We start from the raw sequence: 17,062 nt of genomic DNA, 5'->3' as shown, positions 1-17,062 counted from the left end.
ATTTGTGGCAGCCTTTTTGGTAGTGGCTAGAAATTGGAAACCGAATAGATGCCTATAAGTTAAGGAATGGCTGAATAAATTATGGTATTTGAATGTTATGGAAAGTAACTAAGAAACAACCAACAGGATGATTTTTAAGAGGCCTGGAGAGATTTATATGAACTGATGTTAAGTGAAATGAGCAGAACAATGATTTCATTGTACATGGCAATGGCAAGATTATATGATGACCAATTCTGGGATGTGGCTCTCCTCGACAATAAGACGATTCAGGCCAGTTCCAACAATCTTGTGATGATAAGAACTATTTACACCCAGAGAGAGAACTATGGGAAGTGAGTATGGATCACAAAACAGCATTTTCATTTCTCTTGTTGCTGTTTGCTTGAATTTTATTTTTTTCTTATTATTTCCTTTTTGATCTGATTCTTCTTGTGCATCATGATAATTATGTAAATATGTATGCCTAAATTGGATTTAAATATATTTTACCATGTTTAACATATATTGGATTATTTGCCATCTAGGAGAAAGAGTGGGGAAAAGGGGAAGAAATAGGCACACAAGATTTTTCAAGAGTCAAAGGTGAAACATTATCCTTGCATATGTTTTGAAAATAAAAAAGCTTCAATAAAAAAGAGAGTAAAAAAGATTTATGATTGCTAAGATTTAGTAGGAGAATAATGAACTCATATTTAATGGGTAGGAGGAGAGCATATGAATTCTATTTTATTGTAATTCTATTTTGAAATAAAGATACTTGCTAACTGTCAAACAAAAAAAAAAAAAAAAAAAGGAAAGAAACTTAACCATCTTTACATAGTAAGTAACTAATACCAAATTTGCATTGAAGTTGTCTTGTTTTCAGGCCCAGAAATAGATCCATTTTTCTTCAAGATACTCCTAAAAACACCAAACCAATTATAAAATTTATTGTAAATAACTAGAAGTCCACAGTGGTACTGGTCTCTTGGTCTAATCCCAGGACTCTTTCTATTACAATAACATCTCATTAACATACACTTAGATAACAAGATCTGGCATCAAAGACCAAGACTCTCATTAAAAAGGACAACATGGCAATGTGGTGCGGGATAGGAAGTATTTCCCACCGAGCAGAGTTGGCTAGCTATATAGTAATATACTGTTATATCTTGTGAACTCAAGGTCCATTTTCCAGATGATTTGTCCCTCTCATATAGAAAGAACTGACATCCATGTTTAGAAAGATGACTATATAGGTTGCAAATATATGCTAATCAAAGAAAAGGTAATTGAAGTATGTTATCCAATAAAAGCAGGTAAGCATGAACTAAGCTATATGCTTTCATTCTTTGATTCATGAGATTTTTTTAAATTAACTTTTTTTTATAATTAACTTAAAAATTAAATCAATTTCATATTTTCTTTTTCTCCAGGTACATGAAAAATAAATTTAAACATTTACTTTTAAACTTTGAGTTCCAAATTCTTCCCTCATGAGATTTTTTGTATGAATTTCTAATTTTTCATGTGAATAAATGCAGTGTGATATAGGAATAGAAAAACAGGCCTCATAGTAGTTATGTGAACTTAAGTAATTCATTTCTTTTATCCATAAATTAGGTAGGTCTCTAAGACCATGCTTATTTTTTTTTAAACCAATCAAAACTTTGAAGTCATTTATTTGGTGTTACAAGCTCACAGCTAGCTACCATGTCTTGTACATTATAGCCATTTTCTATTTTTTTAACAACTTTGATGAAACAAACTCAAATCCAGACTTTTATTTTACATAGGAGGTTTGATTTCCTAGATTTCTTTAAAGCTGAGAAGTATGACTTTGAATCAGCTTTGTCAAAATTTAAGGAATTTTCCCCTGTCTTTACACACTGTTTCTGGTGTTCCTTTCCAGGTTCCCTCTGTGTCACCAATTGATTTTCATTGTTTCACTGAATTCAAGAAATTTTAAAACGAGCCAATTTGTATTTGTAGACAGAATTTCCTTATTTTAGAATTGTTCCTAAACCATCAATTCAGTCCCTCTGTATAAAAACTTTGAGCTCCTTTCCAAATTAAAATCCTGTGATTTTGACTCAAAAATCAAGATTCAGCAAAGGGAATGCTATCTTTTACATCAAGCCAGGATAAGAACACATTGAACATTAAAAGTTCCATCTTTTTTTAGATAATATTTGTAATTTTTACAGTATAACTCATAACGGATCATAGAGAATATGACTGCAGAAGCACTTTGAAATGTAGCTTTTTAATAAAAGGATCATAAAAGGTTTTTATATAAATCATTCTAATAAAAAGAGATTAATGATCCAAAATAATATAACATATCAATTATGGCTTAGGGATATTAGCAACAAATTATCTTTTACAATGTTTTATGGTATTTAATATGTTTATAATTAATTTGATTAGATTCTTTTTGGTTTATTTTATTTGAGTAGTAAGTATTTGTTTACTCTTGTCTACCAATTGTCTATTACTACTGGGAATTTAAAATGACAAAAATTTATTATGAATGTTCAGATCTACATTTCCTTTTCCCTTTATCACATCATAGCTTCCTACAAAGAGATCAAACTCTCCATTGCTTTTAAGTGGTTGTTGACTCTTGTGGCAATTTTTTTTCATTTTTGCAGATTTTTAGGATTTTTCTCTTTTACACACTTAAGTAAAATTATATGTAGTTTAGAGAACATTAAAGTAAGCATCTTCCCCAAATGATTGCAATAGTGGTTATTCGAAAAGCTTTATGACTGCTTCCTACTTACTATATATTATAAAAACAAATGTTATTGTTCCAAGTTCTGTGGCTACAGAAAAAAAAAATTATTTTATTATTTTATATTAAATCTGTCATCTTCCTTATAATTTCAGCACTTGATTATCTCCACAATTTTGTAAGAAAGGACAGAAATTATGGTTTTCTTTTCATAGATGCAGAAATCACGGCACTGAAAATTCCTTGATTTTACTGGATCAAGTAATTATTTCATACACACTAGGATGAAAATTCAACTGTTGCTTTCATGAAATTTTCCTTCCAGCCTGTGATAGCAAACAAATACAGAAGTTGGAGCAATTAAAAAACAACAAGAGAAAAGACACAGAGTGAGAATAATCATAGCACATTCTCTGGTAACTGAGAAAATCCATTTTCTAAAAGAGTAAATCTATTAGAAACAATATTTCATAAAGTTGGAAATTTAGCAGCAGAGTTCTTGGTTTCAGTGACCTTTTTGCCCCATGGGTCCCTACTCAAACAAGACTTATTTCTCCTCGGTAGTCTTTTTCTAGCTTTACCTCAGTAGAAGGAAACAGAACTAGTATCAGCTCCCTTTAATCTGCTTCCTAAGATAATTTGCATTATTTCTTTTTCCCATTTTTTCATGAGTGAAACTAAACTGTTATATTGCAAATATTGTGATACAGAATTCATAGTAAGGATTTGTTGATGGATACCTCAATTGATACCTCTCTCAGTTGATCTTAAATTAGAAAAAATTGATATGTTCATATAAAAAAATTATTGAAGAAGAAAAAACACAGGAGTGATAGATTTAAATTCTGCCTCTGTTTCTGACACTTGTTAATTATGTATTTTAGGAAGGTGAAGATGTCATTTAATGTTTCAGGACCTCAATTTCCTTATATAATAAATTAGTTAGATAACCTATAATAAGGGACAAATATGTTCATAGAACTACAGGCCCTGGAGTCAGAAAGATTTATCTGTGATTTCAAATCTTGCCCCAGACATTTATTAACTATGTTATTCTGAGCAAGTCACTTTTACATTCTTTGCCTTAGTTCCTCATCTGTAAAATGAGTTGGAGAAGGAAATGGCATACCATTCTCTCCCAATAAAATTCTGGGTCACAGACAGCTATACACAACTGGAAATGAATGAACTAAAATTTATACTTGTTAATTCACAAGATGGTTATGAGAATTAAAGAGAAAAGGTATTTTCCAAATAATAAACAGCTATATATATGTTATTATTATTCATATCTTAATTCTTTAAGGATTCCTTTCTTAATGTAAAAAAAAAATGTAGTTGGAATCAGTAGAATCATTTTTGGAAAAGATAAGTTTCCTGGAGTTTTTCATCTAATCAGATTTCAAAAGACTACATCACCACATAATACACATTTATAAACTTCCAAATATATAAATACATAAAAGAAAACAAATAAATATGATCATTCTTTGCCAAGTTGGATATAAATAAAAATAATTGAATAAAAACAAAAAGAAACTCACTGCATCCCAGTCATTGTATGAAGTGCTTTCCAAGTATTTTGTCCAATTTTGAAGTTCCCAGCAACTCTACAAGATAGATACTGGTATTATTTTGAGTAAGGAAAAATGAGGCAGAAAAGATATTAGACTTGTCAAGAATCACACAATTATTAAGTATGAAGAGAAAAGGAATGAAAGACTGATTCACTTTATTATTGGTTTATTAATTTGCTTTTTCAAAGAGATAGCATCCTCCTCTCCTGTTCTTGACTGGACTCTAAGATACTTATCCAGAGCCCAAGGACTCACTCTTTGTATAGGTGGTCATTAATTCATAAAGACATCATGGCAAGACAAAGAATGATTATGTCATTGTTTGCTAGTAGCTAGAAGCAATTTCCAGATTATTATGTATGTATATATAGTAAATAGATTGCCATATATATTTTTTATCTACATTATATCTATAGGTATGTGCTTGCATTTAATGACATGCATGTGCATATATACATGCCCATACATATAGACACATGTGTGTATATAGACATGCCCATAGATATATGTGTGTATATATACATATACATACACACACACACACACACACACACACACACACATATATATAATCTCCTTAAATTCTTTGAAAATTTGAATCAGTCTTTACTTTCTGCAGAAAGTCTTTGCCAGTCTTTCTACCTTCCCCTTCTGTTCAAAAGTTTTTGCCTTCCTCAAAAGCTGATATTTGTTTTAGTTTGCGCTTACTTATATATGTGTTGCCTTCCTGATAAGAAATAGATTCCTTGAGAATTTGAACTTAATCATTTTTGGCTTTGTATCTCAAGATTCCCAACATGGGACCTGGTAGAATGTAAGTGCCTATTAAATCTTCATTAACTGCCAAATACAATTTTCTTGATTGATCAGTTTAGTAATTTAGAATTTTATTTGGTTATTGTGCATTAACAGAATCAAGTAATTGTCAATGTGTGTTTATATTTATATTAATTCTAAGAGATAAAGTCAATTTTAATAATAATTAAGAAAACAATTATAATTAAAAATATTTAATTAACAGATATATCTCTGATCTCTGACTATCTAAATATATGCATGAAAAGATAAATTTGTATGAATATATAATTATACATCTAAATCTATTTGTTCATATAACATATCTATGTCTTGATCAATTCCTAACTCCCTCTATAAATATATTTATAGATAAATAGCTATAAGTAGATAACTTTTTATATAAATATATCTATAGATATTTATAAAATATATAGGATAGATATCCTGTTAGTATAGATATCTATTTAAAGAAATATTTCATATAATATTGAGCATAAATGAGAGAGAGAAATAAATTCTGCATACATATGCAGATCTAGACAGAAACAGTCATAGCTGATATATAGATGTAACTATGAGAGAAAGATAAGAGAAAAAGAAAAAGAGAGAAAGTCATTGCAGACACAAAAGAGAAATTCTTGATTGAAAAACAGAAGTCATAGTTTTTAATTGGTACAAGACCAGAGATTATAGTATGTGGCATGAGAGATTTCCCTAGGGCTTAATAGGTATGAGAGAAAGTTGAAATAACATTATAATGAACTATGGATGTTAGATCTAGAGATATGTTAATCACAGACTATTAAACAAAGAAAGATCTTATAAAATTAAATATAAAATGCTATAATTGAAACTTAGAGAATTATCTTATTGAACACCTTTATTTAAAGTAGAATAAATTGAAGTTCACAATGTTTAAATGACCATTCCCTGTTTTCACAGATGGAATATACACAAATAATGACAGGATCTAATTTTACTAATGTTCTGGGATTTATTCTCCTTGGATTTTCAGATGATCCCAATCTTCAAGGACTTCTGTTTGGGATTTTCTTAATCATCTATGTGAGTATTCTTTTAGGAAATGGATTTATCATTGTCATAACCAAGACTGATTCAACTCTCCAAACACCAATGTATTTTTTCCTTGGAAACTTTTCATTTTTGGAAATTTGTTACACTTCAGTCACCCTCCCTAAAATGCTGACGGATCTTTGTACCAAGAATAGAAATATTTCTTTCATGGAATGTGCTGTCCAGCTTTGTTTCTTTCTTATTTTTGGAGTCACTGAGTGTTTTCTCTTGACTGCCATGGCATATGACCGTTATGTGGCTATTTGTAAGCCTCTCTACTATCCTCTCATCATGAACCACAAGGTTTGTGTCTATTTGGTGATTGCTTCTTGGATTGGTGCAATTCCTGGTCAGATTTGGCAGACATATCAGATTTTTTCTCTTCCCTTCTGTGGCTCAAATAAACTCAATCATGCTTTCTGTGACATCACTCCAGTACTAGAAGTGGCCTGTGGGGACATCTCTATGAATGAGTCTGCCATCTATGCTGCTACTGTGGTATTTGCCGTAGTTCCCTTTCTATTGATACTTACATCCTACATCAGAATCATTACCAGTATCCTGAAATTGCAGTCATCTAAAGGGAGGCACAAAGCCTTCTCCACTTGTTCCTCTCATCTCATAGTAGTTTCATTATTCTTTGGATCTGGCATTATCATGTATTTGCGACCAAAGTCCAGCCATTTTGCAGGAACAGATAAAGTGCTTTCTCTTTTCTACAATATGGTGACCCCAATGTTCAACCCCCTGATATATAGTTTGAGGAATAAGGATGTCATTATAGCAATGAAAAAAATTTTACCTACCAGTCTTGGGAAACAATAGAGATTCTGTTCTTTTCTATTTGTGTTCTGACTTTTTAAAAATCTACTTTCTTATTTATCTTTCAAAACCTTTGTCATTTCCAAATAATAATATCGAATTATGGAATATTCCATTCCTATTTCCAGAATTGTCATCTATGTCTACTGTAAAATCTGAGAAACTGAGGCAGATGAAGATTGTTTTTTTAATCTTTAATGTGGAGAGTTTGTACTAGCCAACCAAATGGGACACATGCCCAAACCATGTGGCCCAGATAAACTGTGGTATGGAGCTCCTATAGGGTTTTAGCTTAATAGGATTTGCAAACAGAATATATAACCTGAGTATATAATCTTATAGGGGAAACAAAGGCAAGTAAGAGGGAGGAGGACGTTGGGAGTACAGACAAGCCATAATTCCAGGAAAGGACCATAACTTAATTTTTACAGGATAGGGCTCAAAATAAGAAGGTCGAAGACAGGAAACAGCAAAGTAAGAGGCAATGCTCAAATGGAGGGCAAATTATCCTAGCAAGTACCAAGATAATACACCTGGAGTTTATGACACAATGATATATAAAGGTGATTGGAGCGCCAAGGTTTTTCCTGGGCTTTTAAAAACTCAATTTCCAGTTCTAATGACAGGGAAGGTGGGGTGGTTATGACCCCAACATATCCAGTGATCAACATGTCCACAATCTCTCTAGTGAGTATTCAAATCCTCGAATCATCATGGAGGGTCTCAGAACAATGATTTTGACTGGCTCTTCCTGGGAGCAGATAAATCAAACAAGATTAGAAAAGATACAAGGACCTATGGTGAGGGCAAGGAGAAGGAGAAACAATGGTCCTATAAGGGACAAGATAAGAATCCCCTGACCCTGCTCCAGTTGGCTGGACTCAAGATTCTTACAGACAAGAGCCAGGCTCTGCCTGATAACCCCAGAGTAGTTAATAGCATTTCTTCTTTAGAGTAGCACAGGGGTCTCCCTGTTGCAAGCATGTCGGGTCCTCCACAGGTATGTAACCCCATCTCAGCCAGGGAATCCAGGTTGAAATGGAAAATTCAATGTGAGTTAGGTCTACAGAAATCTGTGTACTTAACAGCATCTGCTTGTAGAGGGAGGAACAGTGCTCTAGGCAGTTGTGCCCCTGACAGGGGATGGTGTGGGGGGAAGGGGAAGGAAGGGGGCTGGAGAATGCTGCACTGCACGGCTATAGGAGAAATTCCAAGAGGGAAGGGGGAAACCTGAAATGGCTCCATCCATGCCTACCCAGAAAAATAGACAGCTCACTGCTACCAGGATACAGAAAAGATGTGAGAGTATGCACACTTCAGGAGCCTGACACTAAACTGCAGTGCCCTTTGAGGATGCTGAAATATTAATTAAGGAACTGAGATTATAGGACTGGAGGAGTGGATCCGAAAATCTCGTGGAGACAGCCACAAGATAAATGCTTGTACCTTAAAAATTTCCAAGGATGATTTTTGGTTGTTCCCAATAACAACTAAATGGAAAGTGCTCTCAGGAACTAAATCTGCCAAGGCAATTCCAACAAAATAAGGGGGTTCAAAGTTAAAGCAGAGCCAGAGATCATAGCCCAGCTGGGGTTTAAAAAGGAATGTACAACTGGTAATAAACCAAGCAAGGAATAAGGATAAAAAAGACTGCTGAGAGGGCTAATTTGAACTGGGGGTCTACAAAGGGCAGTAGTGCCTGGGGCAAAGTGAACAGGAACTGGTGGAACTAGGAGTGATATGAGCTGTACAGGATTAGGCAGGACCAAGGTTGTGAGAAGAATTACTATGGTGGCCAGAGAAATACCTATAGGTAACTTCTGCCTGAAGTTTAACTTTTGTCAAATCCACTCCCCATCTTTCCTCTGGCTGTTGTCCCTTTAATCTAATCCCTAAGTGCGTTGTCTGATAAAGGCATTTTTTCCCATTTTTTCAAGTGTTTCTGGGAAAATCCACTGGCTTTCCTGGTCCCTTATCTCTTACCCCCTCTTATTTTTTAATCAAAGGAATCATCCAAAGGGGAGTAGATAAGGCTCCAATTGTCAAGTAGCCATCTCACATATAAGCCCTGAAAATGAATTAAAATTCCATGCATAAGGTAGTAGTACAGTAGGGGTTTTCTACTCTGGAACTTATCTAAAGATCCCTCAAATAAATCCATGTTCTGAAGAGAACATTGTGTTCAATTAGATAATGCAGATTCATAATATAATTGGACAAGCACTAAACTGAATTGTCTGTGGTGGATTCTTGTCAGCTACATTTACCCAAATTAACCCAATATTTTTCATCCTAAATCTTAAATACATTGTACCAGAGGACCCAGTCAGAATTTGGCAGTCATTCATCAACCAGTACCAGTTCTTCCCAAATCCATAGGCCTCAAAGTCCATTAGGGGCAGGGGTGAAGGTCTCATCTTCTGAAACTGCTTCCTACTGAGAATGGGTGCAGAGGGAATCATCCTACAGGATCCTATTTTCAGAGGTGGTATGCTGGAACTGATTGAAAGTTCTAATGGATTGATCCAGGTGCTGAAGCTCATCAATATAGCTGTAACTTGACCAAAATCTAGGAAAAAATCTAGCAAAAAAGATAAGAATAGTCTGAGATAGAAAGACTGGTCCACAAGGGCTGTTACAAGATGTGGAATGGCCAACATAAACTGGCCAGTAGCTTCTTATGTAGGGAAACATATATGTCTCACAGGACAGACAAATGTTTAAGATGTAGCAGCCATAATCCCAATAAACAAAATAGCAGTGAGTTCTCACATTTGTTCTGAACGTAGAAATCCATTATAGAAGAAAGGCAGAGTGATGAGTATAATATAATATAATATAATCAGTAAAAACTTATTCTTCAGGGCCTCAATCTGAGAGCACATGAACGACAAAGGATAAAGCAGCCTTAACTCAGTTTTACTTCAGGTAATTGTCCCAGTTCCTTTCAGATGGTGGATCATTGTCTTGATTATCTATCAGACAGTGATACCTGAATTTAAAACTCCCAAATAATATCAGCTACAATCCCAAAAGATTTACCTCTAATAGCAAATCCTATTAACCAAAGCTTCATATGAATCTAGCTCTCAAGGATCACATACTCTAAATAGGTATTGACTATGACCTTATAACAGTAAGAGAGTCATCCCAGAAAGTTCACAGCTTATCTTTAATATCTAAGTGGATGGTTTTTAAGTTCAACAGTACACAAATCTTTTTTACTTTTAAAATGCCCAACATATAGAAAAATTCTAAATTTCATATTGTTTAAGCAGAAATATATTCAAAGGGACAAAGGAACTATTATCCAGAGAGTCCTTTTAAATAATGGGTACACTTTAAAATGATGCAATACAATCAATTAAAACTTATGCAGAATATAGAGTATCTTAATCTCACATAAAGGAACCTTACCAGAATTAACATTAATAACTTCTTCATTCTAAAAATATTAATTCATCTTTCTCCAACTGGGTATTCCCTACAAACTTTTGGAAATATGAATAACAGTTACAACAAGGTCTATAGAAAAGAAAAAAAAAAATATATATATATATATATATCAAAAAAATTGTGTATACTATATGAGATCAAGTTAATAATCTGCTCTAGGTACTTCAAGAAAGTTATAGATCACATTTGTTTTCATATTCATTAAACAAGGAGACCATTATACCCTTAGATAAACATTAAATAATTTGCTGAAGACAGATGGAGATCTTGGTAGAAATAAAATCACTTCCAAATTCAGCAAACATCTTAAAAGTTTCTTGCATTGCTACGCAGTGGAATCTATGATACAGCATCAAAAATGACCTTGACTTAAAGTGGACATAGACTTGAAAAAAATTAAATAAACATCCTGTAATTAACAACAGGTAAATGTAGGCACTTCATTTAAACAATAAAAACAATTAGCATTTCAACCAACCAGGAGTGAGCTGCAGTTGTTTACTTCTAATAAACAGTCACACTCAGGGGGATGGATGGTGAGTTAAATTTTCACCTGTCAAGCCAAAAGATCTTTCCCTTTCTCCTTTCCCCACTCTATTTCTCCTTATAGTTAACTTTTTAGAGTGCTAAGTCCTTCTCAAGATTTAGCCAGCCAGTGTTTTCTTTTTCCAAACAAATATCAAGTTCCTTCTATTAAGGGATTCCCCTCTTTCTGTCCAACTTAACTCCTCTTCCCTTTTCCAACATGCTTTCTCCCTCTCTTTCTCCTCAATTATCAGTACTATCCCCCATAACCCATCACATCTCTCTCTTCTCCTGAGTCCAACATGCTTTCAAAACAAATGAGGCTTAACAATTTTGATAAGAACCGCTAAACAATTAGCAATTTCACAATTTTCACACATGATAACCACATACACATAACATAATGTATCAAAAATAGATATCTCAGTAATTTACAGTCATTTCAAAATTTAGTATACACGCCAATTAAAATTATTTAAAAAAACAATGCTTTTCCATGTGATACTCTAACTAGATATTTCATTCAAACTGTCCATTGTTTCTGCAGATCAATCCTTCTTGTCCCATGTAAGTAATATCACTTTCCTCCTTTAATTTCTGTTCTTTTTCTTCAAAACTTTTAAGATCCACAATATAGCGAACAGCTAAATAACTTCACAAAGCTTATACACATGTTCAAAAGAGCTGACAAAATTTTAAAGCATAACTTATAATGTTTACAAATTACCCAATATATGTTTTAGAAGGCAACATCTTCATCTTCATTTAATCAGAGGATATGTGACCTCTTCAAGTAAGTTATAAGCACTTTGTTTTTAAAAACCTATTGTTAAACTGAATCAAATCAAATAAATCTTTAATTTTTTTTTTCTTTCAGTAGTAATAGTTCAATATTCAAACGAATTCTTAAGATCTTATACCCAGAATGAAAAGATTTAGCATACACAAGGCAATAGTAATTATCTTCCATAATTTCTGAATCACAATAGCACTTGAAATAAAAACTAAGCCCCTCAAATTCAATAGACCAATAAGTCATATTCTTTCTTCCAGCTAAGCCAGTTTCCCTAAAGAGAAATTACTGTTGCAGACAAAGTGAATTACAATTTTGCTATTGTTTATTTTTTTTTTCTTAAAACATACAGAACTGGCCCTCAAAGATCTAACTAGATAACTCAAAAGGAGGTTATTCCTTGACAATTTTTTTTTAAAGGAATTGTCATCAGCTCCTTTTGTTCTCTCTCTTACCTCCCCCCATTCAGAACTGCAACCTGATTTAGATAAGGGTTTTTTTGCCCTTTTTTTTCTTCTAACAGCTTTTAAAAACAGTTTGCTTTTCTGACAGATTTAAGAAGCATAAATGTTTGTTGTTGTTGTTGTTGTTGTTTTGTTTTTCCCTAGTCAGTGCAAATGGGTTACAATTAAGTCTAATAAAGAAGTTAACTCATAAAGCATTAGTTTGTTACTAAATATCTTGAGATGACCAGTTGCCAAATTCCTCAATCACGATTCTTAAAATTTAACAGAACTCCTTACATCAGCACAATCAAAGATAGACCCCACAAACAAAGCAATTCTAGCCATGTATAAACAAATACAAACTAGGGGCAAGCTCCTAATATTTCAGTAGGGCTGTAAGGAGAGTTTTCAGTTTGAAAATCTCTCCCTCCAAAAAAACAGAAATACCCAACTGAGCCTTTTCAAAGATTTATCAGGCTTTCAGACTCCACAGTAAAACAGGAGGGATCAAATCAAGTGCATTTTCTGCCTTCACAGAGAGCACCCATATGTAATTTCCTGTGTTTTACACACAAAATGATACCCAAAACCAAATTTGTGCCCAAAGGCACCCAAGATCAAGTTGTACTTAAAAAGTATCCAGATTTGTGCCCAAAGGCACTAAGAATTAAATTGTGCTTTAAAAACACCCCAGTTTGTGTCCCAAAGCACCCAAGACCAAATTGTGTTTAAAAAGCACCCAAATTTGTGCCTAAAAGGTACCCAAGACCAAGTTCTACTTAAAAAGCACCCAGATTTATGCCCAAAGGCACCCATGCCCAATGCCACTTGGCATCCCATTGGCACTTCCCAGAATTGTATGACTCATCAGCCCAACTATTTCTGGGGATCTACATGTGCTAACACCCAAAAAGAACAGAAGACTTACCTGGATTTCAGCACTTAGGCCAATTCACTATCAGCAGTGAATCTGTACAGATGCTGGATCAGGTCCCCCATAGGGCCTTGGAACAAAAAAGGGGCCAGTGCCCCCCCCAAAAAAGAGTCCAGAACCAGCTGGCTCAAGGATCCTTACCAAGGTCTACAATCTTGCTCTCAAATCTCTTATCTTGCTGGGGCCTCCAACTGTAACATCAAAGAAACTGAGGAAGAGGTTTTTTATTTATTTTTTTTTTTTAGACTTTGGGCTAGCAAACCAAATGCGATTTGTGTCCAAAGCATTCAGTCCAGATAAACTGAGGCAGGGTGCTCCTTATAAGGTTTTAGCTAACTAGCGTTTGCACACAGAATACCTAACCTGAGTATACAATCTTATAGGGGAAACAAAGATAGATAAGGGGGGCAAGGACACTGTGAGGATGGACAAGCCATAATTCCAGGAAAGAATCATAACTTAATCCCAACAGAATAAGGGTCAATTTAAGAAGGTCACAGACAGGAGAAGGTGAAGTGAGAGGCAATATTCAAATGGAGGGAGAATTATCCTATCAAGGATCAATATAATGTACCTGGAGTTTATGGCAGTAGTATATAAAGTGATTGGAGTTCCAAAGGCTTTTTTTAAACTCAATTTTCAGTTCTAATGGCAGGGAAAGGGATGGGGTAGCTATGACCCCAACATATCCAGTGCCCAATACTACTTATCATCAAGTGTAAATTCATCCATCTTTAGTGCTTTCCTATAAAAGTCCTGTCTACCTTCTTGAAGAAAAATGTCAAACTAAGGTGATTGTTTCAATAATGTACCATAAGATCATGTACAATGCAATGTATATGCTGTCAAGTTAATTAGTACTTATTGATTACTATTTATTGATTATTCAGTGCTAGAGATTGCACTGAGCCCTTGAAGTACAAAGAAATGTCAAAAGGCAATCTCTGCTAACCAGAGTTCACAAGTTAAATAATAGATTCTGTTATGTGGTTCCAGGTAACTATAATATATATGGATACTACACACATCATTCAGAGATCTTCTGCCAATATTTTCTCAATCTCTATTTTCTTACATCAAAGACTATTCCCTCTAAGTTCCCTCTTTTTTCCTTATCTTTATCTTACATTGTTAAGTTATCATTTGCTAGCCAGACAAATGGTGACAAGAGTTTTTGCAGGTACTTTAAGCAAGGTTCTAGGCACAAGCCTTAGGCCTATGATTTTTTTTCACCTTGAGGTATTCCTAGACCCAACTCATCTTACGTGTACTCATTTCTGCTTCCTGTCAAAACTATCCTGGCCTATACTTGGGCCTGCTCCTAAAGAGAACTGTTCCTCCTGAGCATCATAGAACTTCATAGCACTAACTACCACCAAATGGAATGTGAGGCAGTATCAACAGATAAATCACCTCTTTTCCTCATTGGACTTCTCTCTAGGCACTAATATTCTTGAATTCAATCTTTACTGGTGGACATAATCATAACTAGTAATTCCTTTCCAAACACAATAATTCTTTACCACAAATTCTCATAATACAACATTAGTAAGCCATCCTATATTGCTAGCTCAGTTCCTTCACTTTCCTGCCTTCTTTTGTTTATTGTCCTTACCCATTAGATGGTAAGCAACTTGAGGGCAGGTATTGTCTTTCTTTGTATTTATTGTATCCCCAGTCCTTAACACAATTCCTGGTAGTTAGTTGCTTAATAAATGTTTATTCAATTTTATCAGCTTTATTTCATTGAAACAGCTAGGTCACACATTGAATAAAATGCTAATCCTGCAGTTCAGAAGACTAAGTTCAAACGGCCTCAGATTCTTGCTGTCAGGCAAGTAACATATGATTTGTTTGGATAGCAAATACATTGCAAGTTTATTGTGAAGATAAAATGAGATAATGTTTCTCAAGTATCTTAAAATGTTATATAAATGTTAGTTGTTATTGTTTTTGTAAGAAAAAAGGCATTTTAATATTTCTGAGCATTTTCAACCTTTACAAAGTGCTACAGAGCAAAAAAAAAAAAAGAACATTAAAGAACAATATGCAAAGGTATTTTGATAATGAAAAGGAAATGCAATTTCAAGTTATTCTTTACATCAAATTATTTGGCTTTTTTTTTTTTACTTCGCTTTCCAAAAGAATAAATGAAATCATGAAGTAATTCATGACTACTGATGAACTGTATTTAAGCGATGCAAAATCGCACAAAGTCATCAGCCTCAATATCTCTTCTACAGTCATTGAAGTGAACTACAGGACAAAAGTGAGGACAACTAGCAATGACTTGCAATGCAGTAAAAGACTGGTATCAATAGTCATAAAAATAATAGTTAGTTCAGAACAAAAGTGTTTGATATAATTGCATAAGCAAAATAGCAACAGACCTCTGTACCTGAAGTTTATTCTCCCACAGTGCCAGAGGGAAAGAGTAGACACTAACAAAAAATACAAGAGACCCACATTTAGCGAGTATATATGACTAAACATCCGAAAGGGAACACAGTAGGTGATCAGCCCTAATGCACAGAAATACTAAATACAATGGGGTATAAAGAAAATACAATTTAAGCAAATGCAAAGCATTACCTTTCAGATTGAAAAAAAATTAGTAAAACTCAGGACAAAGTTGCAGAGATTAGGATAAGACATGTACTTTTGTTGGAGACAGGAGTTCATTCAAACATTCTTGAGTGCAATTTAAAATCATGTGAAACAAAATGATTATAGTTTAAACTCTTTCAATCAGCAAGTCTAGAAATGACCCTTTTGAGGTCAGTGACATAAAGATAGGTTCATTCAGCAAATGTTTTTAATCATTTGTAACAGAAACAAACAACAAACATTTTAAACTGGATACCCAATGAACTTGGAATGCCCATACTAATTGAATAGCATGTAGCACAATGAATGACAAATATAAAGATTTCATATAAGTATGGAGATACTTCTAAGCTAGATATAATGGAAAGCATGTTAGGTTTAAAGTCAGAGAATTTGCGCTCAAACCTGTTTCATGGGCAAATCATTGAACTTCTCTTGTTTTCAGTTCTTTCTGTGTAAAATGAGATCATTGGCCCAGATAATGTCTAAGATATTTTCTCAGCCTCTGAGTATACATGTAAGAGCATGTGTCATATGGTAATTAGAAAATTTATCTATATATGCATACACACATGTACGTGTATATACATACATATATGCATGGGACCATATATTTATTATATTTATACATATAGATTTATGTGGAAATGTATGCAGATATGTTACATCTGTCTATAGAGATATGTATCCAATATATATTAAACACAAATTTGTTATTATGTATTCATGTATAATTACATATTATAGCTTTACATATATACAAATACATATTACCTTATAGATATGAATAAACATTATATATATCCACATCTATAATGTATGTATCTATGTAATGAACTGAAGAAATAAACATTCCAGTATCTTTGCAAAAAATGGACATACATATATATATATATATATATATATATATATATACACACATATATGCACATACATATATTTTATGCAGGTATATATTAAACACATGTGTATATGCAATGTGTGAATACACCTACACAAAAACACATTCACACATACTTGTGTGTGTGTGTGTGTGTGTGTGTGTGTGTGTTTATGTATGAATTCCCATTTGGGATTTTCTTGGTAAAGATACTAGAATGTTTATTTCTCTCTCCAGCTCATGTTACAAATGAGGAAACTGAGGCAAACAAGATTAAGTGACTTGCCTACATCCCAGAGCTATTAAGTGTCTGAGGTTGGATTTGAACTCAAAAAGTTGATTCTTCCTGACTTCAGTCCCAGAACATTATCCACTATGCCATCTCACAGTTCAGTATCAATAATGGTAATCCAGAAGTACTGTTTAACAAA

General features: G+C 33.6%; 1 protein-coding gene across 1 annotated transcript; it reads left to right on the top strand.

The window, feature by feature from the left end:
• Window positions 1–6,036: 6,036 nt before the first annotated feature.
• On the top strand, window positions 6,037–6,993 carry LOC100917721 (olfactory receptor 10AG1-like). Its single transcript, XM_003774505.1, has one exon. It carries the CDS (start codon window positions 6,037–6,039, stop codon window positions 6,991–6,993), a length of 957 nt encoding a protein of 318 aa, XP_003774553.1.
• The last annotated feature ends 10,069 nt before the right edge of the window (window positions 6,994–17,062 follow it).

This window comes from Sarcophilus harrisii, chromosome 6 (genome assembly GCF_902635505.1).
Source record: "Sarcophilus harrisii chromosome 6, mSarHar1.11, whole genome shotgun sequence".
Taxonomy (NCBI): Eukaryota; Metazoa; Chordata; class Mammalia; order Dasyuromorphia; family Dasyuridae; genus Sarcophilus; species Sarcophilus harrisii.
The sequence above is the reverse complement of the archived record's forward strand: the minus strand, read 5'-3'. Positions and strand labels throughout refer to the sequence as shown.

Coding starts and splice junctions, on each gene's coding strand:
- LOC100917721 (XM_003774505.1), top strand. CDS start 6,037: ATGGAATATACACAAATAATGACAGGATCTAATTTTACTAATGTTCTG.